The 27,345-nt window shown below is 70.9% G+C and overlaps 5 protein-coding genes across 6 annotated transcripts; 2 read left to right on the top strand and 3 right to left on the bottom strand.

Moving 5' to 3' along the window:
* Positions 1–8: 8 nt before the first annotated feature.
* B4GALT3 (beta-1,4-galactosyltransferase 3) lies at positions 9–2,464 on the bottom strand. Its single transcript, XM_086608928.1, is given in 12 exon segments — positions 9–78; positions 123–845; positions 926–1,030; positions 1,229–1,319; positions 1,322–1,347; positions 1,422–1,467; positions 1,470–1,611; positions 1,711–1,761; positions 1,763–1,920; positions 1,923–1,946; positions 2,213–2,258; positions 2,261–2,464. Coding segments are annotated over 12 exon segments (1,686 nt in total).
* Positions 2,465–4,324: 1,860 nt separating this feature from the next.
* ADAMTS4 (ADAM metallopeptidase with thrombospondin type 1 motif 4) lies at positions 4,325–7,279 on the bottom strand. The gene is given in 14 exon segments (XM_086608927.1): positions 4,325–4,555; positions 4,557–4,734; positions 4,825–4,936; positions 4,939–4,999; positions 5,070–5,245; positions 5,340–5,544; positions 5,637–5,687; positions 5,689–5,759; positions 5,762–5,846; positions 5,848–5,921; positions 6,007–6,177; positions 6,268–6,400; positions 6,642–6,965; positions 7,127–7,279. Coding segments are annotated over 14 exon segments (2,025 nt in total).
* A 1,845-nt stretch (positions 7,280–9,124) lies between these two features.
* Positions 9,125–15,577, top strand: NDUFS2 (NADH:ubiquinone oxidoreductase core subunit S2). The gene is given in 24 exon segments (XM_086608926.1): positions 9,125–9,203; positions 9,841–10,021; positions 10,118–10,176; positions 10,179–10,223; positions 11,074–11,179; positions 11,181–11,262; positions 11,904–12,024; positions 12,206–12,313; positions 12,423–12,440; positions 12,443–12,466; positions 12,469–12,497; positions 12,653–12,730; positions 12,963–12,969; positions 12,972–13,047; positions 13,453–13,572; positions 13,679–13,716; positions 13,719–13,807; positions 14,382–14,442; positions 14,445–14,476; positions 14,761–14,794; positions 14,797–14,823; positions 14,826–14,842; positions 15,383–15,440; positions 15,540–15,577. Coding segments are annotated over 24 exon segments (1,527 nt in total).
* Positions 15,578–19,188: 3,611 nt separating this feature from the next.
* On the bottom strand, positions 19,189–22,850 carry LOC147528975 (high affinity immunoglobulin gamma Fc receptor I-like). The gene is given in 10 exon segments (XM_086608925.1): positions 19,189–19,214; positions 19,630–19,719; positions 19,818–20,039; positions 20,240–20,425; positions 20,428–20,508; positions 20,808–21,092; positions 21,179–21,532; positions 21,696–21,944; positions 22,031–22,051; positions 22,811–22,850. Coding segments are annotated over 10 exon segments (1,554 nt in total).
* Positions 22,851–23,741: 891 nt separating this feature from the next.
* Positions 23,742–26,267, top strand: PEX19 (peroxisomal biogenesis factor 19). Of its 2 annotated transcripts, none has more exons than XM_086609074.1 (8): positions 23,742–23,808; positions 24,299–24,388; positions 24,506–24,673; positions 25,219–25,304; positions 25,388–25,549; positions 25,627–25,803; positions 25,875–25,919; positions 26,205–26,267. In XM_086609074.1, the coding sequence occupies exons 1-8, from the start codon at positions 23,742–23,744 to the stop codon at positions 26,265–26,267; spliced, it is 858 nt and encodes a 285-aa protein (XP_086465200.1). The 2 variants fall into 2 exon arrangements, with proteins under 2 accessions (XP_086465200.1, XP_086465199.1); XM_086609073.1 differs by having other exon boundaries at positions 26,172–26,267.
* Positions 26,268–27,345: the final 1,078 nt, after the last annotated feature.

Below are 27,345 nucleotides of genomic sequence, written 5' to 3'. Positions count from 1 at the left end.
AAAAACCCTTATAAAGGTCCAGGTAACAGCTCATAAATAGAATAAATAACCGTGTGCCGGCAGCGCAGCCTGCGACATCTGCAACCCACGTCCCCCAGAGACGGGGCCGGGCAAGTCCCGGCTCTCCCTGCACCCCTTCCCAAGGGTGCCCCCCAGTACCAGGCACTGGCCCCACAGCCAGCAGCTCCCCAGGCGGTTGCCCCCAGGGCTTGTTGCTCCCCTCAGTCTCTCCATACAGCCACAGCACAACCAGCCTCGCTGGCTCCCGGACCCCACACGCGACAGGGCTCCCTTCCCAGTGCCGGGTTGCAGCAAGCAGAGTCCATGTTGGGGGCGGCAGTGGCCAGCGGCTAGCGGGTGCCCTGTGGCAGGCTCTGGTTGCCGCCACGGGCAAGAAGGGTCCCCTCGTCCTGTGCCGCAGCTGCACTGGCACTGCTCCCCGCGTGTGCTTCGCCCTCTCCGTCAGCCTCGGGGCTGCGCTGGGTGATCCCTGGTGCCAGTGAGGAGCCGGTGCCAACCTGGGTGCCGTTACCTGGCAGCGGCCGCTGCACAGTGGCCGTGGGCAGCCGGGGGGACAGGGACAGCCCCTGGTCCCCCCACCCCACGGCGTCCGGGGCAGCTTGCGCAGCATCTCCTCCCGGAAGAGACTGGTGCTGCTGCGGTACCTCTGGCCCTCGTGGCCTGGCACCGGCCCCCTGCGGCCCTGCCCGGCGCGGGGGTCCGTCCCGATGTCCACTGTGAGGTTGGTGTAGAGCGGGTGGAGGTGCTTGGCCAGCAGCGTGTAGGTGAGGGAGTTCATCCCGTCCTGCGTCCACATCCGCTGCGTGCGGATCAGCAGGTCAAACCTGGAAGGGACAAGGGAAGGGGAGCATCACCCCTGAGCCCCCCGCCGCTGCCCACCCTCAGCCCTCACCAGCCCCCCAACCTGTGCGGGTTCTCCTCGTTGCCTTTGTCACTTTTGTGCTTCACCATCTTGTAGTGGCCGATGGAGACGTGGGGGCGGACGATCTTCATGCCAGCCAGGCGCACCCTGCGGATGAGTCCTCGTGCCACCTCAGGGTGCCAGGGTGCAGGGGTGCCATCTGCATCCCCCCCAGTGCGGCAGCAACGGCCCCCACACGCTTGTCCTGCGTGGTGATGCCATCCCAGGGCCTGGCAAATGGCCGGTGCCTCCCAGCAGGACACAAACACGGGTGACTGAGACCGGCAGGTCCCCGCAGCGTCCTACCTGGTGGCGACGTCATCCTCGCCGCCCCAGCCCCAGTACTCGTTGGGGAAACCATTGATCTTCATGTACTGGTCAGGGGTGAGCGCTGAGACCCCCCGAAGTACTGGGAGTACGGCAGGCTGCAAGAGGGGGGACGCTGAGCCAGGGCCGGTCCCCTCTCGCCCCTGGCTTGCCCCCTGCCGCAGCCTCTCACCTGTATCCAAATTTGTTCATGGCGATGGAGACGTGTTTGGGGTTCCAGGGTCGCAGGTGTAGAGGTTGTGGTCGTTCTCCGGGATGAGGTCGACGTCATGGAGGAAGAGACAGTCCCACTCCTCGTCCTTCAGCGCCTCCTTCACCCCCACGTTCAGCAGCTTGGCCCGGTTGAAGGTGGAGTTGCCCGCCTGCGGGGAAAGTCGGTTGGCAGCGGCAGCCCCTGGCACGTGCCCAGTGCCCAGCAAAGCCCCCGGCACGCGGTAAAGCCCCGGGCGCCCGAGACTCACCTGGTGCACAACATAAATGCCGTACTGGAGCTGCTGGCGCTGCAGGAAGGTGGTGCAGGTAGTAGAGGAGGTGGCCCAGGTGGGTCTCGCGGTTGCGGTGGGGGATGATGACCGCGGTGCGGGACCGGGGCTCGCAGGCGGAGGGCTGGTAGCGGCCGCCCTCCTGCACCGCCGGGTTCTTCGCCTGGATCTGCTCCAGCGTGAGCGCCCGGCGAAGCTCACCGTCAGCGGGCCGACTGCGCGGGGGGAGGCCGAGGGCTGGCGTGGGGCAGCAGGGACGGCCCCCCCGCCGCTCCCCTCTGCCCCAAACCGGTTACCGGGAGTCCCCGGACCGGCGCTGCCTGCCGAACAGGTCATCCGGGCTGGCAGCCGCCAGACCGGTTCCTTCCCCTGTAGGGGGGGGGGGGGGCCGATTCCTGCCCCGACACCTCCCGGGGTCACGCCCCGCGCGGGGGGCCGGGAACCCCCTCCCAGCACCGGGGGGCAGCGGCCCCGCACTCACCGAGGAAGGGCGACCGCTCGGGGCAGAAGGGCAGCGGCTGCGCGGGGTCGGCGCGGGCGGGCCGGCGGGCAGGAGCGGCTGAGGTTTGGCGTAGACGTCGTGGTGCGGGGAGTAGTCGAACGGGCCCGGCGGCGCGGCCGAAGAGCGACGTGATGTGCGGAACCCGCCCAGGGAGAAGTAGGCGACGAAGGCGAACTGGCAGCCGACCAGCAGCGCCAGCGTGCAGGGCCGCTCCAGCAGCCGCCGCAGCATGGCGGGGCCCGCCCGGCGCCCCCCGGGCCCGGATCACCGCGGGCGGCGGGCGGCGGCCGGGGGCGCGGGCCGCATGGCGGGGCGCTGCGGGGAAAGGAAGGGCCGCCCCGGCCCCGGACCCCTCCGGCCTCCCGGTACCTGCGGGCGGCGGGAGCGCTCAGCCCCGCCCGCCGCCGCCGCCATCTTGGAACGGAGACAGCGCGTGGGGTGGGGCGTGGTGACGTGGCGGGGGCGGGGCCTCCCTGGCGTCGCGGGTGTTAAAGGGGCCGCGGGGAGCCCGTCCCGTCGCACGCGCGGCGGTTCCTGCGGGGGGTGTCGGAGGGGGGGGGCGGGGGCTGGGGCGGGCCCGCTCGGGCGGAGCGGCCGGGGCTGCTCCACGCCGGCCCTGGGGCGGGCCGGGGCTCGGGGGCCCGGCTGGGGGCGGCAAAGGGGGACGCGGTCCGGGCGTCGGGGAGGGAGCGGGCCGGGCCCGCCGGGCGCTGGGGGGGGGCGCAGGGGGCGCCCGGGCAGGTGCGACGGGGGGGACACGGGCCCCGGGCGGGGAACGGGTCCCAGGGCGCGGCGGGGCGGCGGGCGGCAGGACCGGGGAACCCCGAGCCGGTGGGAGGAGGGGGGCTCGGTGTGGACGCCCAAAGGGGGCGTGTCCAGAACAGGCTCCGCCTCCGTCGTCGCCGCGGCAACGGTGCACGCTACGGCCCGCCTGCCGCGTGTTGGCCTGTGGCGTCACGGCGGGGCTGCGCTCCGATTGGGCGCGCGCGCGCGAGCCCAAAGCGGGGCGGGGCGGGGCCGCGGGGGGGGCCGCGGGGCGGGGCCGCGGGGCGGGGCCGGGGGCGGGGCCGCGGGGCGGGACCCTCTTTCCGCTCCTCACCTGCCGGACGAGATCCCGGGTGCCAGGGACGCGGGGGCGTCGAGCCGGGGGGTGCGTCTCCGCCACGCGATCCCTTCCCGCGGGCGCCGAGCCCCCCCGCACCTCCCCGCTGCGCTCCGCCGCTTCCCGCCGGCCCCGGGTCCCGCCCCGCGTACTGAGAGCCCTCCGGGGGGTCCCCGGGCACCGCCCCCGCGGTGCACCCCCGCCCCGCAGCCCCTCGTGCCCCTTCCACGCTGCCGCCTTCAGCCTCATCAGCTGCCGTCGGTCATCACGGACGAGACGCCCCGGAGCAACCCCGACGGACCGGGAGGGGCTGCGCCCCCCAGAACCCGAACCAGCGCTGCTGTGGGAGGTGGCAGCGTGACGGGGCCCTGTGTGCCCACAGCTCCAGCTGCCACCGGAGAGGTGGGTACAGACCTGCGGCCACCCCGAGGGGCTGCCTGTGGCTGGGAGGCACCCAATAAAGTCCCATTTTGGGCAAGGCTGGTGGTACCTTGTTTCTGGGGGTGAGGGGGTGCTGATGGCACCCTCGGGGGGGAAAGACAGGGGAAAGATGCTGGGAGCGGTAAGGGAGGGTTAACGCAGCCGCAGCTGCGCCCGAGGGACATTGCCGTGCCTGGCACCGCCGCGCTGATCACCACGCACCATGCCAGCCAGCCCCATAAATAGTTTTAAATAACAGCGCTGCAATAAATTACAGCTGGGCGGCTGTGCCAGGGGAGGCACAGCCAGGGTAGGGGGAAGCGCGGGGAAGGGGACCCTGGGACCTGCCCAGGTGGTCGCCCTGCTCTGCCCGCAGGGGCTGAGGTAGACACAGTTACCCACACTGAGGCTCGTCCGTGCGTGGCATGAGCCCGCCAGGGCTCTGCCGAGGGGCTGCCCATGGACAGTGCCCCTGCTCTCGGTGGGCAATAAATAACCAAATAAATAGACGCTGCGGTGCCATCAGGATTGCTCCCTGGCAGAGCCGTGTCCTGGCCGGGCTCGTGCTGCTACTTGTCACGCTGGCGGTTCCTGAGGATCTCCAGAATCTGGGCTTTCTGCTTCTCCCAGGCTGCCGATGGGCGTCTCGATACCCGGGGCACGAAGAAGCTGTATTTCAAGCGCGGTGGGTGCCGCTCGTCCACCACCAGCGCCTGCAGCACCAGGGGCTCACGCAGCGGCCCCCGGCCCGTCAGCGTCTCGGTGGCTGCTGTGGCCCCGCTGTAGCGCAGGTCGTCTGCCGCCCGCCAGCACCACGTCGGTTGGGGAGGGCACCAGGACGTAGCCGCCGTTGAGCAGGGAGCCGCCGGCCGGCCGCCGCAGTGCCAGGAAGACGTCCTCGCCGCCCGCTGCCGAGATCTGCCGAACCAGGATGTGTGTGGCGCCCGCCGGGATGGTCACCACGTCGTTGTAGCCGTAGCTGCGGGACACAGTGGGGTTGGAGGGGGGATGAGGGCAGCCCGCAGGTGGCATTCCCCCCCTGCCCCACTGCTGCCGTTGGGGTGCTTACCGGGGTTTGGCGAAGGAGCCGTAGACCTTGGTGCAGCCGGAGCCGTCGCCACCGCACGTCATGCACTTGTCGAACTTCTTCTTGGAGCCGATGACGCGGTCGCAGCCGCGGGGACGCAGCGGCCCTGCACGCACACCCCCGTGCTCTCGGGGGAGCAGGGGGTCCCGTCGGCCACCTGTGGCACAGCACGGCCTCAGCACCCGCCGGCGGCACCCCAGGGTGCGCGGCGGGTGGGGGACACTCACCCTCGGCTGCAGCACGTAGTAGTAGCCCAGGGTCTGGGACTGGCAGGTCAGCTTGCACTGGTCTCGCTCGGAAACGCCGCTGTAGCGCGGCACCCAGTCCTGGGGAGCCGGGAGCCCCTTGACGAGGTCGGGGCGATGGTTGTAGGCGGCGCATTGCTCCTCCCGGAAGGCGAGGGCTGCCGGCAGCGGTGGGGCATGGTCAGCACCAGTGCAGCCCCCAGACCCCCCCCAGCTCATGCCAGAGGCTGGCAACATCCTCACTCTCCCCACCCCGGCCGGCTCCACTCACGGGTGCTGCGGGACACTCCTCCACGTTGCAGGACTGGAAGCGGGTGCGCTTGCCCTCGCAGTACCGGCCACCGTGGCGAGGCGCCGGCGCGGTGCAGTTGCGGTGGGAGAGCTGGATGCCGCCGCCGCAGGTCCGCGAACACCCACCCCATGGCCCCCATGGCCCCCAGCCACCATCCATGGGTGTCTGCAGCCAGAAAACACAGAGCGGGGGGTCAAACTGAAGCCAGCGGGTGGACACCACCCTGCCACCCCCTGTGCCACCCCGCTGGGACTCACGGTGAGCTCCTGCATGCGGACAGCGCTGACACAGAGCCCGTCCATGCAGGCTCTGCCCGCGCGCGCACGGCGTGCCGTCGGCCCAGGGGAAGTGTTTCGTTTGGCAGACGGAGCGGCCGCCGCACGGCCGGTGCACCACAGCGAGGCGCAGGGTGGCTGCGTGTTGCCGCAGTGCTGTGAGTCGGGTCCAAAGGCGAGCTGGACTGCCGCAGCAGTGGGTAGACGCTGCCGGCAGCGCCGAGGGCAGCTTCAGCCACTCCAGAGGCTTGTCCAGGAGGCACTGACCTGTGGGACGGTGACACCACTGCACACAGGGAGTCCCCAAGGGCAGCAGGACCCCCTGCACCGGGACCCCCGTGCCAGGTCATACCGTGGCCATTGTCCAAGAAGTCAGTGATGAAGCGGGCGCTGCATGGGGACCACATCTCACCGGGCTCCAGCGAGGAGAGGACAGGAGCCATGACATGGCGGGCAGCTCCTGAGCGGCTGTTCAGCTCCCGGCAGGGCTGGGAGGTGTCATGCAGCATGCTGAAGACATGGCCTGTGCCAGGGGATGATGGCGTCAGCCCCAGGGGGGACTCACAGGTGACAGCAGGTCCCCCCCTCCTCCCCACTGGCCCCCATCGCTCACCCAGCTCATGGGCGGCCGTGAACGCCGATTGCAGCCCGTCATCCTCCACGATGGCACAGCTCCGCTCGGGGTCGCAGATGGTGCCCACGTCAGCCATGCCCAGCGTGTCACAGGTGGCTGCCCCGCACAAGTCCTGGGGGCCGGCAGAGTGTGTGTGAGGGCTCGGGACACCCCAAACCTGACCAGCACCCAAACTCCCTGGGACGGGCCCTAGGGACCCTGCCAGACCCCAAAACCCATGGACAGCCCAGGGGCTTTGCCAGCACCCAAATACCTTGGAGGTCACACAGGCACCCTGCCAGCCCCCAAGCACCCTGCAGGGACCCGAAGATCCTTGCAGCTCCCCCCAGCCCCCCAGCCGTCACCCTCCGCACCTGCCGGGTGAAGAAGACGGCCGTGTCGAAGTGGAGGGGACTGTCCTCATCAGGGACATTGAGCCCTTTCTGCCACTGGCAGAAGTTGCGAAGCATCTGGGCGGCGTTGGATGTGATGGGGGGCCCAGGAGTGCCCTGGCCCAGCACCACCAGCCGTGTCACCCGCAGCTCCACCAGGTTGCCCAGGCTGCTGTGCTGGAAGGACCGGGCAGCTGTGGCCAGCACTGTCAGCAGGTACCGCCGGAGCCCATCTCCATGGAACTGGGCCATCGACTCATCCGCCACCACCAGCATCTCCACGTACCGTGGCACCGAAGCAAAGCGCTGCCAGGAAGCGGGGCACTGGGTCAGGGTACCAGCACGGCCAGTGCCCCCCAGCACTGATGAAGCTGTCCCAGTGCCCCCCAGTACCATCAGTACTGTCAGCTCAGCGCACCCCGTGTCTCTGGGCCCCACCCCAGCGCCTTCCCCGCCCCGGTGCCCACCCCCTTCTCAGTCCGCAGGGTCCCGGCTGCCCGCGACCCGGTCGTCCCCTCGGGGCGGGTCTCGGCGATGCCCCCGAAGGCAGAGGGGAAGCCCGGTCCGGTGTATCCCGGTCCCAGCCCATCCCGGTCCGATGTATCCCGGTCCCAGCCCATCCCGGTCCAGTGTATCCCGGTCCCAGCCCATCCTGCTCAGTCCCGATTCATCTTGGTCCCGACCTGTCCCGGTCCGGTGTGATCCCGGTCCCGTCCTGTTGGTGTGTCCCAGTCCATCCCAGCCCATCCCCGTCCCCGTCCATCCCGGTTCGCCGTGTCCCGGCTCGGCTGTACCTTGGCTCTCCTCGGGGCCGGCCCACGCGGGACCGTGTCCCGGCTTCGTCCGGTGCCGTTACGGGACACGCGGGGCCGGGGCGGCCCCGGCGGCGGCGACAGCAGCGGCCAGGAGCGGCAGGAGCGCGCGGCGCATGGCCCGGGCACCGCGACAACACCGCGACAGGGCGACAGGGTCCCGCCGGCTCTGCCGCCGCCGCCGCCGCCTTTAAACGGGCGGGGAGGAGGGGGGGCGGAGCGGGGCAGCCCGGCGGCGGGGGTGGCCCCGGCCCCCCCGGGCCTTTCCGGGAAGGCAGAGCCGGGTCCCCCGGGAGCGGAGCCGGACCGGGGGTTCCCCCTCACCGGGACCCCCCCCTCGCCAGGGGCTTCCTAACGGCTCCATCCCGCCTGTCCCTCCCAGCCCGCCTCGTGCCCTGTCCTTGCCCATCTCCTCCATCCTTCTCCAGCCCCTCCATCCCTGCCTGTCCCCTCCCTCCAGCCCTCCCTGTCCGCTGCCAGCCCCTCTGTCCCCTCCCCATGTCCGCACTTCCCAGCAGGGCCACCCACTGTCTCACCCCCGAGTCACCTCCTGGCCCCCAGCCCAGCCGGGCAGGACATGGACCACATCCTGCTTCCTCCCTGCTCGGAACGGGGGGCCGGGCCGGGCCACCTTTCCTATCTCGGCACCCCTGGCACCCGTGGCACCCCAGCACCCCCGTCTGGGTGCCCTGCGTGGCCCCGGGTGCTGGTGCCGGCGCCATCCCCACCATCCCCGGGAGAACAACATGGTGACGCGGCCTGGCACAAGGGAGACGGCGGCACCTGGTGCCACCGCACAAAGGGCCTCTGTGCCAGTGCTGCGGCAGCGCTCGGCTGCACCCATGGGACCCTGCTGGCACTGCAGCCAGGCCTGGCTGGGACGGTACCTGCCTGGCACCCACCAGTGCCCAGGAGTGGTGCTGCCAATGCGGTGTGGAGCCCACTGGGAGCCCACCGTGGTCCTGGCACCTGCGGCAGCCGGCACATGCAGCATCCGCTGGGATCTGCATCTGCCACAGCTGGCATCCGGCGGAACCAGCATCCCATGGGCTGCAGCATCTTCCGGCTGTGGCATCCGGCACAGCCGGCATCCCTGGGATCCAACATCTGTTCTGGCCGACATCCGCCACCTCCAGCATCTGCCACGTGCAGCATCCGCCACCTCTGGCATCTTCCAGCTCCAGCAACCCCCAGCTCCAGCATCCTTCCAACTCCAGCATCCCCCAGCTCCAGCATTCCTCAGTTCCAGTATCTCCCAGCTCCAGCATTCTCAGCTCCATCATCCCCCCAGCTCCAGCATTCCTCAGTTCCAGTATCTCCCAGCTCCAGCATTCTCAGCTCCAGCATCCTCCCTGTTCCATTACTCCCAGCTCCAGCATCCCCCAGCTCTAGCATCCCCCAGCTCCAGCACCAGTTCCAGCATCCCCCCAGCTCTAGCATCCCCCAGCTCCAGCATCCCCAGTTCCAGCATCCCCAGTTCCAGCATCCCCCAGCCGTGGGGCACCCTTGGGTGCTGGCAGGGGCTCAGCACGGGGGCTCCTCCTTGCTCAATCTCCCTGCCCAGGGCCAGACCCATCCCCAGCAGCGTGGCCCTGCGCTGGGAGGGGGTGGCCAGCAGCCAACATCTGGACGGCATCACCCTGCGCAGCCGCCATGACTCACGCTGGGTCAGGAACATCCTGCCTGACGGGGGCCACACAGCCGCTGGCGTCACCACGGCCGCTGACGCAGGGCGAGGCCTGACCCTGCGGACATGGGAGGGGGACAGGGGACACAGAGGGTACTGGCACAGCTGGATGGTCTCCGTGTTCCCTGGGAAGGGGGACAAATCCAGATGCCAGAGCCTGGGAACTTGGCAAGTGAGGGGGCTGGGGTGCAGCTTGGCCAGGGTGGACACAGGACAGTTTCGGTCACCCCCTGGCACCCACATGGCACCCCGGTACTGCCCTCCGCCAGCACCCGCATGGGGACACCGCGGGTGTCACAGAAGGGGACAAGGCCCAGCTCCGGCCGCAGAATTCCCCGAGTGGGGAGGACTGGGGACACGTGTGCCCCCACCATCACGGTGGGACGCCCCCACCATCACTGTGGGACACCCCCTTTGCCCAGCGCACCCTGCTCGCCCTGTCCCCTCCACCCCTGTCCCTCTCCCCCTGTCTCCTGTCTCCATCCCCGTCCCCTCCATCCTGCCCCGTCCCCGTCCCCGTCCTCGCCCGCCCCGTCCCCATCCCCATCCCCACGGGACGGCCCCGTCCCGCTGCCAGCCTCTGCCCGGCACAAAGATGGCGGCGACGCCAGCGGCCGTTTCCCGGCTGTTTCCCTTAGCGAGCATGGCGGCTGCCCGTGACCAATATGGCGCCGCCGCCGAGCTTCGCCCGCCCTCCCCAAACATGGCGCCCGGCCCCGCCCCGCCGCGGCCGTGCGGGCGGGGCGGCGCACGCGCAGTGCCAAGGGCAAGATGGCGGCGCTGCGGGCGCTGGGGCGGCTGCGGGCACCTTCGGGGCTGCGGAGCGGCGGCGGCGGCGGCGCGGCTGGGGCGGCTCCGGCGCGGTGAGAGCGGCGGGGAACGGGGCCGGGGGCGGGATGGCGGCGGGAGGCGGTGCCCGGCGGTGCCCGGCGGTGCCTGAGCCCCGTCCCGGCCCGCAGCGCGGCGCGGCAGTGGCAGCCCGACGTGGAGTGGGCGCAGCAGTTCGCCGGCGCCGTCATGTACCGAGCAAGGAGACGGAGAAGTGGGTGCCGCCGCCCTGGAACGGTGAGGGCGGCGGGGGCCCCGGCGCAGCGAGGCCGGTGCACCGGGAGGTGTTGCGGGCCCCGGAGGAGCCCGCAGGCCCGGGGGGTGCCCCGAGGAGGGAGCCCGAGGCCCCGGGTGGGGGTCGGATGCCCTGGGGTGCCCCGAGGGCGAGCCCTGGCGGGGGTCTGGGGGCCCTGGCGGGGGTCTGGGGGCCCTGGAAGGGTGTCAGGGGCCCCCGGGGACGGCTGAGGGGGTCTCGGGTGCCCTTGGAGGTGGTCAGGGGGCTCTGGAGCCCGACTGCGGTCCCTGGGTGCCCCGTGGGTGCCCAGCGCTGTTCGGGGGTGCTCGCGGGCCGCTGGGGGCTCCGTGGGTGTCTGGTTGGGGTTTGGGGTACGTGGGGCTGGGGGCGGCTTGCGAGGGCTGGGGGTGCTCAGGGCTGCCTCGGCCTCCCGGGGGTGCGGGGGGCGCCCCGGGGGGCTTTAGCCTCACCCGTGGCTGCCGCGGGACAACCCTGCGCCGGGCCCCGGCTGGCTCCCAGTCCCGCACCCCTCGCCTCGCTGTCCCGGCTCCCCACATCTCCGTCCGCCGTGCCCGCAGCCTGCCCGCCGGCTCCCCGCGCTCCGGGAGGGCAGCCAGCCCTGGCCGAGCTTCCTGGGGGGCAGGGAGGCCCCTGGACCTGTCCCAGGAGTCGTAGTCGGGCCAAGACGGGAGCTGGCGGTCGCGACGCCGCGTTCCTGATGTCCGGCCAAGCCCTGAGCGCAGCTCGGACGTCTGTCCGGTGTCCGCGCTGCCGGGAAAGGTGCTGAGGGGCAGTGGCGGTCCTGGGGGGGGTGGTTCCGTGCCCAACTCCCCTCTTTCCTCCCCCGGGCAGACAAGGACCCTCTGGCTCACAAGAAAGTCTCCAGTTTAACCATAAACTTCGGGCCCCAGCACCCGGCTGCCCACGGCGTCCTGCGGCTGGTCATGGAGCTGAGCGGGGACGGTGAAGAAGTGCGACCCCCACATTGGGCTCCTGCACCGCGGCACCGAGAAGCTCATCGAGTACAAGACGTATCTCCAGGCAAGGCGCAGCCCGGGCCGGCGTCTGTCCGCGGGGGCAGAGGGGTGTCCGTGTGGGGTGAGGGGCGTTGGCGTGTGTCTGTCTGCCGCTGCCCGCTCGGATGCGCCGCGGCCTGCGTGGCGCGCCGGGAGGGGATCGGTTTGCCTGTTGGGTTTTGCAGCGGTGCCGGTGAACGCCCCGCTGATTTATCGTCCCCGTCGGGTTTCACCTTTCCACGGGCAGGAGAAACGCAGCTCGGAATAGCGCGAGGCCGGGGGAGCGCTGCTGCGGCTCAGGGCCGTGCCGTGCCAGCTGCGCGGTGCAGAGGGTTCTCAGCTGGCGCGTGCCGAGGGTGCGGGGTTGGGGCCCTCGCAGTGCCTGCGAGCTGGAGAACTTTCACGGAGGGATGTTGTCTGTATCCTGCGTTCCTTATCCCAAGGCAGGGCCGTCCGCTCCGGCCCGGGCTGAAGCTTCTGGGCTGCCTTCAGGGCGAAGCAGCCCGAGCCAGGCAGATGCTGTGCCAGGGGGCTGCATCCTGGCACTCCCACGTGTCCCGGCACTCTTGTCTGCGGCGAAGCCTCCGAGTGCTCCTGACAATCCCGGGCCTTTGCTGCCGGCTGCGGGCACTGGTGGCCGCTGCTCAAGTGCGTTTCTTTCGGCAGGCGCTGCCCTACTTCGACCGCCTCGACTACGTCTCCATGATGTGCAACGAGCAGGCCTACGCCCTGGCCGTGGAGAAGCTGCTCAACATCCGCCCGCCCCTGCGGGCTCAGTGGATCCGAGGTGAGGGCGGCCCCGCGCGTCCCGGCCCGTTTCTCCGGGGGTCCCAGCTCCCGTCCTGGAGGCAGATGCTCCTGCCTGCCCTGCCGAGGGCTCGGAGCTCTGGGCTTTCCAGGGGCTCAGCCCCCGTTCCCAGTGGAGCGCGGGCCGGAGGGGCTCACCCCCTGTGCCCCTCTGCCCCCAGTCCTCTTCGCGGAGATAACCCGGCTGCTCAACCACATCATGGCGTGACACGCACGCGCTGGACATCGGGGCCAGACCCCTTTCTTCTGGATGTTTGAGGAGAGGAGAAGGTAAAGGGCAGCGCAGCCGTACCGGGAGATCAGCGGGGCAGTGGATCTGGGGCTCGGCGCTGCCCACGGAGCCGTGCTGGCGTGCAGCGGGATCTCCTCTGTCCCCACAGATGTTCGAGTTCTACGAGGGGTGTCGGGGGCACGGATGCACGCCGCTACATCCGCCCCGGCGGGGTGCACCAGGTAAGGGCGCGCAGTGCCCCGGCTGCCTGCAGAGCCCCCGTGGTCTGACGGGGGTGTCACGGTGTCCCATGTGGGTGGTGGCCTCTCTGGTGTCCCTGCCGCATTCCCGGTGCCACTGGCCGTACACGAGCTGCCTTCCCTCTCCTCCTGCGCAGGACCTGCCCCTGGGGCTGATGGATGACATCTACGAGTTCGTGAAGAATTTCTCCATGCGGATAGACGAGGTGGAGGAGGTGAGGCGGGACGGGAGCCGGGCTTCTGCTCGAAACCTGGGAGAGAGGGACAGACCCCACTTCCCAGCGCCCTGAGGGCGGGGTCTCGCGTTGCCTGTTGCCTGGGCACGGCCAGCGGGGTTGTTCCTCTGGTGGCAGCGGTGACGCGGTGACGCGGGTCGGAAAAGGGAGTGCACAGCTGAGGGGAGGCAGCTGGTGCGGGGGCGGGTGGCTGACGCCCGGCTGCCCGCAGATGCTCACCAAAACCGCATCTGGAAGAACCGCACGGTTGACATCGGGGTGATAACGGCAGAAGAGGCTCTCAACTACGGGTTCAGGTGGTCCGGTGGCTCCAGGGGACACTCCCGGGGGAGAGGCTCCGCCACCCCCCACCGCCCAGCTGTGTGTGCCCCAGAAGGGTTGGGGCTGAGCCCACAGTCTCAGCTCAGCTGGTGGAGTCCCCCGGGCTGCTCGGAGCTGTCCTGGGGACCGATGACAGCGGTGACGCCCAGCGGCCGCAGCGTGGCAGGAGCTGCGACGCCGTGTCCTGCCTGGCTTTACCCGCCTGGTGTCACCAAACTGTCCTGCCGTGGCACCCGCTCAGGGCTGTGGAGCGTGGGCAGGCGAGGGCATGTGGCTGCTTTTCCCTGTGTTGGGATCCGCTTCTGGGGGGGAGGGCCCGGAGTTAGCGTGGGGCTGCGGCCCCTTCTCCGGGGGCTGCTCACCCACCTCCCTCTGCCCAGCGGGGTGATGCTCCGGGGCTCAGGGATCCACTGGGATCTGCGCAAGACCCAGCCCTACGACGTCTACGACCAGGTGGAGTTCGACGTCCCCATCGGCTCCAACGGTGACTGCTACGACAGGTACGTCGTGCCCCGGCACTGCCACGCGGTCACGCCTCCGCCACGGCTTCCCCGCGGGGTGCCCACTGCGTGGGACACGGGTCCTGAGCGGCACGGGGTCCCGCAGGTACCTGTGCCGCGTGGAGGAGATGCGACAGTCCCTCCGTCATCACTCCAGTGCCTCAACAAGATGCCTGAGGGGGAGATCAAAGTAGACGATGCCAAAATCTCCCCTCCGAAGCGGGCGGAGATGAAGGTACAAGTGCTTCCTTCCCCCCGGGGCTCGCCGCCAGCTGCACGGCGGTGCTGGCGAGCAGGAAGCGCAGTTTGGCGTGTCAGATGCTTGTGCTGAGGGTTTGGCCGGCGTTAATCTGCTGCCACATCCGTCCCCTGGCTCGGCCGGGGACTGCCCGGCCTCCCGCGTGCCGCTCCTGCCTGGTCCGGCAGCGCGTGGGGGGGAGGACGGCGCCGTGCCAGGGCAGGGGGGGGGTTTGCTGCCACTGAGGCGGTTCCTGAGCCCTGCGGTGGTCCGGCCCCGCGCTCTCGGAGGGGATCTCCCTTCCCCGGTTCTGCCAGGCGCGGCCCAGCTCAGCCGAAAAGCCGCCCTGGTGAAGGCAGGGGATGGCAGAGTGGAGGTTGGCGGAGACGACCCGGCAGCTGCCCGGCCTCGTCATCCCACGTGCTGTTTATGGCTAGTGGCTGTGTGAGCGTGGCCACCGCCCCGGTTCCTGCGTCTTGCTCCCCGTCCGCAGCTGCCGCGGCGCAGGCAGGAGACGGGCAGCGTTTTCGGGCTGCACGCCCGCGGTGACGGTGCTCTCCTCTCTCCACAGACCTCCATGGAGTCCCTGATCCATCACTTCAAGCTCTACACGGAGGGCTACCAGGTGCCCCCGGAGCTACCTACACAGCCATCGAGGCCCCCAAGGTGCCACTTCTCATAGTGTTACAGGGACGGGGCTCTGGCATGGGGCCCATCCCAGCTGGCGCCTGGCTCAGTCGGGGGTGGGAGAACGGTGTCCTGGCTGCCCTGTGCCACTCCTGGGGACATGGCGGTGCTCCTGTCACCAGCTGGGTGGGCTGTCCTGTTCCCAGAGCTCCGCTCTCACACCGGACTGGTGTTTGGGATCCTGGCGCTGTGGCTGGCAGGCAGAGCTTCTGCCCCCCCTACAGTGTCACTGCGTCACCAACCCTGTCCCCGTGTCCTTGCAGGGTGAATTCGGTGTCTACCTCGTCTCGGATGGCAGCAGCGCCCGTACCGCTGCAAGATCAAGGCGCTGGATTCGCTCACCTGGTAGGAGAGGCCAGGGCGGCCGGCGGCATCGCCGTGCCAGGTCCCACTGCGAGGGTGGCATTTGGGCTGGAGGGGACGAGCGCAGCCCGGGATGAGGTTTCTTTCCCTGTCTCCTTGCTGGGCTCGCTGCAACGTGGCCCCGGCACGGTGGACTGGGGCAGGCATCCATGGGCCACCGCGTGCGTGGGCCACCGCGTGCGTGTCCCCAGGGTCCCTCCGGGACCCAAGTCGCCTCTCGTGCCTCTGCCGTTAGAGCCGGTTTCCTTTCTCTGCTGATAACTGACCACTTCCCCCTGCCGCGCTGGCAGGGACAGCACCCTCTCCTCTGCCACCCCTGGCTGCCAGGGAAGGAGTGGGCATCGCTGCCAGCACGGCACCCGCTCCGGAAGCAGTGAGCTGGGCCACCCTCACCCACTCCGCTGTTGTGCAAAGCCGGGAGGCAGAGAGCCGCCTCAGCAGGCCAGGGGTCAGGGTGGTGGGTGCTCAGGGGGCTCCGGAGCAGGCTCTGCGCGCTGATGGGGGTCCCTGTGCTCGCTTCAGGCCGGTCTGGATCGGATGTCACAGGGCCACATGCTGGCGGACGTCGTGGCCATCATCGGTACGCTCCCTCCTTGGGCTGGCAGCTCCGCGGCTCTCCTGGGGGCTCCTTCCCCGTTCGGGGGCTGCCTGCGCCCTGACCCCTCTCTCCTTCCCCCAGGCACGCAGGACATCGTCTTCGGGGAAGTGGACCGGTGATGTGTCGGCCCCGGTGCCCGGCCCCTGCTGTGTGTGCTGCTCCGGGCGCAGGGAGCCCCCGGCCTCCCCGTCCCCCCTCCTCATCCCAGTCAAATAAAGACTAAACTGGGTCCCGCCTGTCTGGTGCCTCTGTCCCTGCGTCAGCGCTTCCTCCAGCCAAACCCCGGTGAAACCCCACTCTTCCTCCCTTTCCCACGTGAGGCTCGTGGTCGAGAGCTTCCCTTTCCTGCGGCCGTTGCCCTCCCGTGATGGAGGATCCTCTCTGGGGGGGGAGCCCGGAGGCAAACTCCGGGGTTCCGCCTCCGCCACCCGGCTTTGAGTGCGGCCAGCGCCCGCGTGCCAGCGCCAGCACCCTGCGGCCTCCCTGCCAGCCTTCATCCACCGGGGCCGGTGGGGCCCCCTGGCTGACCGCAGCAGGGCTGGGGAGGGGTACCACCAGGGCTGGGCACGGGGAGGGGGGGTGACGCTTGGGGACAGCTCGCCCGGCCCTTGAGCAACAGCCCCGTCACCCTTTGCGGGAAGAGGGGACGGCGATGCTGGCTGGTTCCCCGGTGCGGCCGGAGGAGGGGGGAAGCGAAGCGAGGGCGGTGCGAGCCGGAGGGGAGGAAGGCGCTGGCTCTGCTGGCGCTGACTCCGGCGCGACAGCCCCAACCCGCTGGACCCCGCTCGGGGCCGTGCAGAGGGATGGGTGCCCGCCTGCTGCTCGCTGCTACCCTGCTGCTGCTGTGGGCCCCGGCGGCAGGTGGGCACGGGGATGGGGGCTTTGCATGGACGGGGAGGGCTGGGTGGGCACGTGGCTGTCAGGCTGGATCCTTTGGTGGTGTCCTCGTGCCTTTGGGACAAGCTGGGATCCATCAAAGACCCACCCCGGGGTGCTCGTGGCACAGAGGGGCACCCCGGGGTGAGTCCCGGTGGGCTCCGGGGCTCTCTGATGCTGTCTGAGGGGACATCGACTGCAGGATCCGTCCTGGGGGGATGCTGACCTGGGGACCCCCTCCCACCCCCCTCTCCATCCCCAGAGGCCCTGATGGAGCCGGAGCTCTGCTACATCCTGGACGGCATCCTCTTCCTCTACGGCATCGTCCTCACCGTCCTCTATTGCCGCTCAAGGTGAGTGCCAGGATCTGGCCCGTGGCCATCTGTCCCCAGCTCGGGGTCCCAGCTAAACCCCTGGTTGGCCCTGGTTTTTGGGGGGACCCCCAAGGAGCCCATGGCGGGTGCCCCAGGGCTTCCCACCCATGCTGGGGCTTTTTCCTCTCCTTACTTGTTTTTTTTTTTTTTTTTTTTCACTTTTGGGTGACCTCCTCGCCCCTCCCCAGTACCTGGATGTCCAAGCGTCCGGCGGGGAGCCGGCAAGGAGGTAATGGCGCTGTCGGCACAGGGTGGCTGGGACTGGGGAGGTTTGGGACGGGGTGCACTGGGAGGGACGGGACCCCAGCCAGCGCCCATCCAGATGATGCTGCAGCTGAGGAAGGGGAAAGCAAAGGGGAGTTGGGGGCGGGAGGGGGTGTGTGGGCTCTGGTGGTCCTGGATTGGGGGTAAAAAATTCAGGAAACCCCATGACTTCCCCCCAGTTCCCCAGGGAGCGAGGGCAGGGGTGGGTATGTCTGTGTTTCCCCCCGTCCTGCTACCCCTCCTCTTTCTCTTTCTCTTTCTCTTCCCAAGCAGAAGGAGAAGCCATTTACGCCGTAAGTCAGCATGGGGGTGACGCATCCTGGGGGGGCCTTGTTCTGAGGGGGTCCTGTCCTGGGGGGGACCCTACTCACGGCTCCTGCCCCTTCTGTGGGTCCCCGTGCCCCCTTCTGTGGGTGCCCCACCCCATAGGGATGCCCCACTCTGCAGGTGCTGTATCCCGTGGGTGCTGTACTCGGTGGGTGCCCTGCCCTGCTGCCCCACCCCTTCTTGGGAGCACCCACCCTGGGTGCAGCCCCCCCACAACAGCCTTGCAGCCCCCGGGGTCCTTCCCTGGGGCACACGTTGGGCGGAGAGCCCCCGTGGTGGGGTGGCGGGGAGGGTGGCAGTATGGAGGGGGGGGTTGGCAGGAGGTGGCAGCTGGGGGGCACAGGCACCCCGTAACCCCCTCTCCGTGCAGGGACTCAGCGGTGAGCCCAGGAGATGTACGAAACCCTCCAGATCAAAGAGACCTGACCCCGTCCTGCCGCCGCGCCGCAGCTGCCCTTCGTCCCCCAGTCCATCCTCAGCAGCCGGAAATGCCCCCAGCCCCCCGGCGCCCCCCTCCTGGGACCGTGATGGAGAACTGGAGCTTTTTCCCCCTGGAAATGGCAGGTTTTGGCCCCAAACCACCTCTGGCCTGAGTGCCACTGCAGGGCCGCGACCCCCCGAGCCCGGGGGGAGCTGAAGCTGTCTGGGGTGCGTGGTGCTGCCTGCTGCCCCCCCCCCCCCCCAGTAAAGCAGCACCATGCGCCAACCGGGCAGGAGGGTTTCTGTAATGGTGGGACGAGGGCTGGGGAGGGGGACGATGGCACCGGGTCCTGTTGGGGCCAGACAGAGACAGGGGCACCGTTTGCTGGGGGACAGGGACCCCTGGGCACCGTGGCACCGTCTCACGGGGAGGGGGACACGGTGGGGGTGGAGGGGGGCACTGGCTCCCGGTGGCAGCTGCTGCGTGTTTCTGGGTGGAGGAGACGCTCCTGGCAGAGAAAAAAAAACACCATTTCCCCTGTTTAACCAAAAAGCTGTATTTTGGGTCCAATACCACGAAAATGGTTCCTGTGCCTCCCCCTCCCGCTGCCCCACAGAGCCCTGGGAGGGGGAGCCCCCAACACCCTTGGGGGGCCCCGCACCTTTCTTGAGAGGCAGCTGGAGCCCGACCCCCGATCCTGGGGGGTCCCGGCAGCGCCGGGATGGGGAGAGCCCCGGGGTGGGTGGGGAGGGGGACAGAGAGGGGAAGGGGGGCAGAGGACTGCTGGGAGCCCGGGTGGCTCTGAGGAGGGGGCGTGGGGAGCAATGGGTGCCCCTGTGTAGCCCTGGGGCTCCCCGACTCGGGACCCCTCCCGGGCTGGGCTCTGCGGGTCCGGATCGGGCCCCGGGCAGAGCGGGCGCCCCGCGGGAGCGTGGGTTGAGAAGGGGGGGGCTGCTCGGGAGGGGGGGGGATACACACATCAGCGTGCACCAGTGCAGAGGCGGCGCCCCCGGACCCCCCCCAGACCCCCCCCGAGCCCCGCGGCTGTCACGGGACGTTCTCGTAGGTGTCGCTCGGGACCCGCGGTTCGCGCGTGGGGCCCCGGCAGCACCGCGTAGGTGACGGGCGGCTCCCGCGGGGGCCCGCGGCGGGGGGAGCCCCGGGCGGGGCGCGACGGGGACGAGCGGGTGCCTGGAAGAGAAGCCAGTTCGGGGACCCGGGCTGGGGACGGCGACACGCGTGGGCGGCGTGTCCCCCCCCCCCCCCCCCCCCGTACTCACCCCCGCCCCGCTTGGTGACCGTGATCTGGAGTGTACAGCACCTCCCTCGTCCTCCGGGGCCCCGGGGGGGGGCGCCGTGGGCTCCCTGCGGGGACAAGGGGTGCCTGGGGCGGGGGCGGAACGCTGGAGCGGGGGGGCTGCGTCCCGGCCCCGCGGGAAGGGGCTTCGCGGCCGGATCCCCCCCCTGCTCACCTGCCCTGGCTCTTCCCGGCGGCTGCAAGGCAAGGGGGGGCGTGAGTGGCCTGGGGTCCCGGGGGTGACAGCGGGGAGGGGACCCCCGGGACCCCTGCGACCCCTCGGGACCCCAAGCCGAGGATCCCGGGGTGCAGTGCTGCACACCCAGGAGGGAGAGGAGCCCCCCCCAAGACCACCCAGGACCCACAGACCTCCAGGACCCCAACATGCAGTACCAGGGACTCAGCCTGCGCAACCAGCTGAGACGGAGCAATTTGGGCTGCAAGCAGGGAGGGACCCCCAGGACCCTCCGGACCCTGAGCCATGGCCACTGGGGGCTCAGCCCAGACACGGTGGGTGATGCAGGATGCAGCCCCATTGCCCCCCCAGCCAGCGTGGGGGGCTTTCACCCCACTTGAGATCACCGACCCAGCCCCCTGGCATGGGTGACCCACCTGCACGGTGCCGGTGCCAGAGGTGCCAGCCCATGGCGGCAGCGAGCAGGAGCAGGAGCAGGAGGGACATGCTGAGCCCCACGGCCGTGGCTGAGGACAAAGCAGGGACGAGCCCCGGTCAGCGCCGACCTGGGGGGCTGGAACCCCGCAGGGACCCTGGGGAGGGGGCGGATAAGTGCGGCCCTCACCTGTGCCCTGCTGCTGCCATCCCCATCCTGGCTGCGTCACCGAGAGGGTCAGCACTGGGCTGCGCGCCTGGAAGACGCGGTGGGCGCCGAGGCGGTTGGTGGCCAGGCACTGTAGGTCCCGGCGTGCTCCGGCCCACACAGACTCCAGGGACAGGACGGGCCCCGAGCCACCCTCCTGCCAGTCCTGCAGCCAGGTGAAGTTCACCGGCGCCTGGTGCCCGCCTGCACTGAGCAGCTCAGGTTGAGGCTCTCACCGCTGGCACCAACGGCTCTGTCCTCGCATCGTGATGGCAGCACCAGCCACTGGCACTGCAGGCAGAGAGACAATGCCAGGGTCAGACCGGTGGCAGTGGGCATTGCCCAGCATGGGATGAGGTGATGCTGTGGGTGGGGGGCACATGAAGCTGGAGGGTCTCGCTCACCCAGGACGGTGACCTGCAGCGGTGGGCTCTTGGCCACAGTGCCGCCATTGGTGGCCATGCAGTGGTACTGCCGCTGTTCCAGTGCCGTGCGGCGCGCAGCTCGTAAGCAGGGGCCCATGGCCAGCGGTGTGGCCCAGCCCTGCCGGTGCCAGGAGAAGGAGAGGGGCCCCGTCCCCGTGGCAATGAGCAGCTCAGCACCAGGTGGTCGCCCTCTGCCACCAGCCCCCCAGAGGGCTGCGCCACCAGGGATACCCCCGAGACCGGGACCCCTGCGGGGAGGAGATGGACAGGGACTCGGGACTCGGGCAGGGATGCGGGGACTTGGGGAGGGATGGAAAGACCCCAGGGAGGGACGGAAGGACCTGGAAAGGGATGCGGGGGGATGACCTGGGGGGGGATGCAGCAACTGAGGCAGGAACGCAGGGATGTGGGGAGGGATGTGGGGAGGGATGTGGGGACCAGGCAGGGGTGGAAGGACTGAGGAGGAACATGGGATGCAGGGAGGGATGTGGGGACCCGGGGAGGGCTACAGGGCCCCAGTGCACCCCCGTCCCTCCCACACACTCACTGTGCACCGTGACGGCGACAGGGGCGCTGTGTTTCCGCACGTCGGCTGTCTCCGTCCGCACCTCGCAGGAGTACTGCCCCGAGTGGGACAGCTCCACAGCTGGCAGCTGGAACTGAGGGGACCCCTGGGGACCCCCCACCAACACCCTGTCCCGGTAGAAGTGGTACTGGAGGCGGGTGAGGGGTCGCAGGGTGTTGGGGCTGCTGATGCAGCCCAGGGTCAGGGGAGATCCCTCAGGGGGCTCAGCCGGACCCTCCAGGCGCAGCTCCGGCACCGAGAAGAGCTCTGGGAAACAGCCGAGGGGACGGTGACCCCGAGCCCGTAGCGGGGGGCTGCACCCACTGGGTGGGTGTCGGGGAGCAGGTGCTCACCTTCCACCGTCACTGTCACCGGTGCTGATTTCTTCAACCCCACCAACAAGTACTCAATGTACGCCTGGCACTGGTAGCGCCCGCTGTGGCGCAGCCGCAGGGGGGACAGGAGCAGCTCGGCCCTCTGGGACGGCCGCCCCAGCGGCTCCTCATCACGGAAGAACTGCACCCTCGTGAGCCGCGCGTCGTTCCAGCCCCGGCAGCGCAGCGACACCACGTCCCCCTCCAGCAGTGCCCGCGCCGGCACCTGCAGCACCAGCCAGTCTGCAAGAGAGGGATGGGGCGGGCAGCGCGTGGGGATGCAGCCAGTGGGATCCCATCGCACAGGGATGCACCGGTGTGCATGGGGATGCACTGGTGGTGCACAGAAGTTGCACCCGATGTGCACATGGATACACCCCGTGCACGGGGATGGGCTCCCATCGCACGAGGGGCGAGAGGCTGTGAGACAGAGCCCACCCAGAGCCCTCAGGGCACCCCGAGGTGCCAGGGTGGAGGCACCCATCCTGCTCCTCACCATTTGAGAAGCTCATGGTGATGGGGGGGCTGGGCGTGGTGCTGGGTCTCTGGCACTGGTAGCTGCCACTGCCAGGGTGGTCTCTGGAGACGCGGAGGCGGTTGGATTCGGACTGCGTCCAGAACCGCCCGCTGATGTACCAGCTGGTGGGGCCGCGTGTGCCGGAGCCCTGGCAGGTCAGTGTCACCGTCTCCGACCGGAACACCGGTGTCCACGGGGGGTCCAGTGTGAGCTGGCTGAGCTGGGCACCTGCAGGGTGATGGAGGACACCAGCCTGCCGGGGCCACTGAGGGTGTCTGGGGACAGCACAGCTGGGGACCAACACGAGGACTCACCAGCGAGGCCGAAGGCTTGGGCTGGAAGGGAGAGGGGGAGAGGGGCTGGGTGGGGGCTGCTGCCGTGGGGACACCAGCACCCCGGTGACAGGGGTGCTGAGGGTGTCCCAGGCTGACTCCGTGGGGATGCCCGCGGGAAAGGGCGCAGGGACAGTCCCCAGGAGAGCTCAGGGGACTTGGCTGCGTCAGAGCCGCCCACGCACCACGTCTGTGTGGCACAGCCACCCCGGGCTGGTGCAGGGGACGGGGACACCTCCACCAGCCCCACGGCCCCGTCCCCACAGCCCCGTCCCCACAGCGCTGTCCCTATGGCCCCGTCCCCATGGTTCCGACCCCATGACACCCACCCCCATGGCCGCATCCGCAGTGCTTGTCCCCATGTTCTCATCTCCACATCCTGTCCCCACAGCCCTGTCCCCGTGTCCCCATCCCCACAGCTGCCCCAGCCCCATGGTGCCAGTCCCCACATCTCCATCCCCGTGATGCCTGTACCCTCATCCCTGTCCCTACAGCTCCATCTCCGCGGCCCCGTCCCTACAGCCCCAGCCACACGGCAGCCCCAGCCCCCACGCCGGGGGTGCAACCCTGGGGGCTGCTTCTCCTGGCATCTGGGGCCTCGGAGGACCCCACAGCCGCCCCCGGCTCCCTCCTCGTGGGCCAGACGGTGCCACCAGGCTCTGTTCCAACCCGCTGCTCTCCGAAGCAGAGAAGGGTCTGGGTGCACATCCCCGTGGCATCAGGGCCCCTGCCCAGCCCCACGGCCCGTGCCCAGGCACTCACCCCAGAGGAGCAGCGCTGCACTCCCGGCCATCCCGGCCATCCCGGCCATCCTGGCTATCCCGGCGCTCTGCCGCGCGCTGCCGGGGCCACCTGCCCTTTGCGTAGCAGCTCTTAGGAGAAAGGGGAAGGAAGCGACTTCCGCGTCCCCCGGGCTCTGCCCTCACCCTGGGGGACATGTGCCTGGTGCCAAGTGGCAGGAACGGGCTTGGGTTTGGGGGAGCTGCTGTCCCCTTCACGCAGGGGGTCCCTCCAGGCACCGGGACCCTCCAAGGACACGGGGCACAAGCGGCGGCCCTGTGGGTGTCCTGCACCCATGAGGGGCTGAGACCCCAAGGGGCTGGGACCTCGAGAACTGGGACCTCGAGGGGCTGAGACCCCCAGAGCTGGGACCTGAGGGCTGGGACCCCGAGAGCTGGGACCCCCGGGACTGAGACCCCAATGTCTGGGACCTTGAGGGGCTGGGACCTCGAGGGCTGGACTCCGAGAGCTGGGACCCCCAGGGCTGAGAACCCAAAATCTTGGGGCCCTGAGAGCCGAGACCCTGTGGGCTGGGATCCCTGAGAGACTGGGACCCCCGAGAGACTGGGACTCCCGAGGGACTGGGACCCCCAAGAGACTGGGACCCCCAAGAGACTGGGAATCCGAGGGACTGGGACTCCGAGGGACTGGGACTCCGAGAGACTTGGACCCCGAGGGACTGGGACCCCGAGAAACTGGGACCCCAAGGGACTGGGACCCCGAGGGACTGGGACCCCCGGAGCCCAGACGCCGCCGACCGGAGCCCCCGTGGCTCGGACCGCGCGCGCCCGCCCCGCGCTCGGCGGCGCCGCCTGGCGGGCGCGCGGCGGAACGGCGCCGCGAGGGGCGGGGCCGCGAGGGGGCGTGGCTCGAGGCTCCGCCCCCTCCCGCCGGGGGGCGGAGCCGCGCGAAGATGGCGGCGGAGCCGGAGCCGGAGCCGGGCCCGGGCCCCGACCCGGAGCTGGAGGAGCTGCTGGACAGTGAGGGCGGGCGGGGGGCCGGGGGTGCGGGGGGTTATCGGGGTGCGGGTGGGGGTGCAGTGGGGCTGGGGGGGGTCACTGTGTGCCGTGGGACTGGGGCGTCACTGGGTGCAATGGGGCAGTGGGTTACTGGGGTGCAGTGGGGCTGGGGGGTCACTGGGGTGCTGTGGGGCTGGGGGCGTCACTGGGTGCTGTGGGGCTGGGGGGGGTCACTGGGTGCAATGGGGTTGGTGGTTATTGGGGTGCGATGCGGTGGGGGGCTGTTGGGGTGCAGTTGCTGGGGCGCAGCGGGGGTGGGGGGTGTCGGGACGGGGCCCCCGGAGGTGGGCGGGCGATGGGGTCGGTGGGGCGCAGCGAGGCGGGGGGGGTCTGACCTGTGCCGCGGGGCAGGGGGTCGTTCCGGGGTGCAGGGAGCTACGCTGGGGGCAGCGGGGGGGGTCCCTGGGCCGGGAGTGCCCGGGGGTGCCCCTCACCCGGCCCCCCCCCGCAGGTGCCTTGGACGACTTCGAGAAGAACAGGCCCGCCGCCCCCCCACCGCCCCCGCCCGGCGCCCAGCCCTCGCCCGGCGCCGCTGCCAAGGTGCGACGCTGCCAGGCTGCACCCACCGCCCTCGCCCGGCCCCGGGCAAGAGACACGGACCCATGGCGGGGGGGCACGGACCCCCGGCGCAGGGCTGACCGTGCCCCTGTCCCCAGGCCATCGCTCTTCGCCGCGCAGGAGCGGTTCTTCCAGGAGCTGTTCGAGGGGGGAGCTGGCATCGCAGGCGGCGGTCCCGAGTTCGAGCAGGCCATGCAGGAGCTGGCACGGGAGGAGCCGCACCTGGTGGAGCAGTTCCAGAAGCTGTCGGAGGCGGCGGGCAGAGTGGGTGAGTGGGGCCGGCGCGTGGGCTGCGGCCCCCTCAGCACCGCCGGCCGCCCGCGGTGGGTGCCAGTGACACGGCAAGGGCGCGCGCCGGGCGGTGGGCGTCCTCCCCGGCTGCTGGCTTGGTCGTGCCAGAGCTGGTGCGTTGCAGCCTGGTGAGCCCTCGCGTTGCCGGGAGCGTGCCAGCGTCCAGATCGGCCCCGGCAGCCTCAGGTCTCGCCGACAGCCGGGGGGGACTGGGCTCGCAGCAAAGAGAGTGGCGTGTGCCAGCACCGGCGGTCCCAGTTTGGCTCGAGGCTGGTTGGCACCTCTCTGGCGTTGCAGTGCCAGGTGTCCTCCCACGAGCTGGGGGCTCCCTGATCCTCCATGCCACCATCCGGCATCGCTAGTGGCGTGGGGTGGGGGAAAGTTTGGGGGCTTTTGGAGGACACCCCAGTCCCACAGCCGCCGCAGTCCCCAAGGCAGGTCCCCCGATCCCTGCCAAGTGGGGTGCCCCGGGGGTGCCCGGGCCTCTCCCGGTGCCCAAACCCGCGTCTCCCGGTGCCGCAGGCAGCGACGCGGCGTCGCAGCAGGAATTCACCTCCTGCCTGAAGGAGACCCTGAGCGGCCTGGCCAGGAACGCCACCGACCTGCAGGTACGGCCGCCCCCCGCCAGCCACGCACGGACCCCCGCGGCCGCCCCCTGGCCCAGGAGCGGGCACTGACGGTGCCCTCGCAGGGCTCCACGGCCTCGGAGGAGGAGCTGGCGAAGGCGCTGGAGGGGCTGGGGCTGGAGGAGGGCGACGGCGAGGGCGGCGTGCTGCCCGTCGTGCGCAGCGTCATGCAGAGCCTGCTCTCCAAGGACGTGCTCTACCCCTCGCTCAAGGAGATCACCGAGAAGGTGGGGGGTCCGCCGGGGCGGGGTGGGCCGGGGCGGCGCGGCGGTCCCGGCCTGACCCCCCGCCGTGCCCCCCGCAGTACCCCGCGTGGCTGCGGCAGCACGGCGCGGCGCTGCCAGCCGAGCAGTACGAGCGGTACCGGGCGCAGCACGGCGTGATGGGCCGCATCTGCCAGCAGCTGGAGGGCGAGCGGCCGGGCGAGGGCGAGGAGGAGCGGCGGGCGCGCTTCGAGACCCTCCTCGACCTCATGCAGCAGGTGGGCAGCGGCGACGCGGGCGCCCCTGAGCCCCCGCTGCCACCCTGACCCCCCCCGTGTCTCCCCTGCAGCTGCAGGACCTGGGGCACCCCCCTAAGGAGCTGGCTGGGGAGTCGGTGAGTTCCCAGTCCCTCAGTGGTCCCAGTCCCTGGGTGGTCCCAGCCCCTCAGGGGTCCCAGCCCCTCGGTGGTCCCAGCCCCTCGGGAGTCCCAGTCCTTGGGTGGTCCCAGCCCCTCAGGAGTCCCAGTCCCTCAGGGATCCCAGTCCCTCAGTGGTCCCAGTCCCTCAGGGATCCCAGTCCCTCGGGGGTCCCAGTCTCTTGGGGGTCCCCTGGGTACCTGCATCGCCGGCCCCCCCCGGGTGCCCAGAGCGCCCGGCTCACCCTGTGCCTCCCCCCGCAGCCCCCCGGCCTCAACCTGGACCTGTCAGCGGCGGCGGGTGGCGAGCAGTGCCGCCTCATGTAGCGCCGGCGGCGGGACGGGGGCACCCGTGCCCCCCAGTGCTGCGGGACGGGGACGACCCCCACCTCGTTACCGGCTAATTGAGACCCCGGCGGCGATCAGGACGAGGATGAGGAGGCCGAGCGGAGCCGGAGCTGCGGCCGCCGAGGAGCGGAGCCGGACGTGGCAGCGCCAGCTCTGCCGTCCCACGCCGGGGGGTGCCCGGGGGTGCCCGGGGGGGTGCCCGGGGCGGCTGTGGGGGCTGCGGGGGGCGAGTGTGAGGTGGGGGTACAGAGGGCGCGTGGACCCCCCCGACGGTCGCAATAAACGTGTTGGCAACGCCGCTGGCTCCCTGCTGGGGAAACTGAGGCACGGGCGGCCGCAGCGCCCCGCGGGGCGGGGGGAACGGGACCCCTCCCCATGGCGAGGGAGGGCCGCGTGAGGCCCTACGGTAACACGGGGGGTGGGCGGCCCCCGGGGGGAGCACGGGGCGACCCTACAACAACACGGGGTCGGGGTCGCTGCTGCCATGGCGACGGCGGGGCCGGGGCGGCGCTGTCGCGCAGCGGCCGTTGCCGTAAAGCGCCGCCGCGGCGCCGTAAAGCGTGAGGCGTTCGCTAAGATGGCGGCGGCTGGGCCCGCAGCCGGTGGCGGAGGAGCAGCCGGCGGCCGCGGGGCCCGCGCCTGAGCGACAGCCGGGAGCTGCCAGGAGTCGGGTCGGTGCGGGGCCTCCCCTCCCTCCCCCTCCCAGCCGCCCCCGGCCGCCCCGGCCCCGGTTCCAGCCGCCCTCCCCTCCCCACCGCCGGGGCCGGGCCGGGGCGGGGGCGGGGCCCGCTCGGGCCGGCGGACCCGTCCGGGGGGCGCAGCGCGGGGGGTCCCGCCGTCTCCGCGGGGTACGAGGCCTTCGGGGGTGGCGGGGGGGGGTCTCGGTACCCCCGAGGGGTCATCGGGCCCTGGGGGGTTCCCGCGCCTTTGTGGGAGGGCGGGGGGCGTCCGCGCTGCCCCCGGAGGGTCCCTGTGCCTGTGGGGGGGTCCGTGCGCCTTTTGGGGGGGTCCCTGCGACCCCCAGAGGGTTGGTGTGCCTGGGGGGGGGTCCTTGTGG

This window comes from Tauraco erythrolophus, chromosome 3 (genome assembly GCF_009769465.1).
Source record: "Tauraco erythrolophus isolate bTauEry1 chromosome 3, bTauEry1.pri, whole genome shotgun sequence".
In the NCBI taxonomy this organism is placed as follows: domain Eukaryota; kingdom Metazoa; phylum Chordata; class Aves; order Musophagiformes; family Musophagidae; genus Tauraco; species Tauraco erythrolophus.
This window is presented reverse-complemented; position numbering and strand designations above follow the sequence as displayed.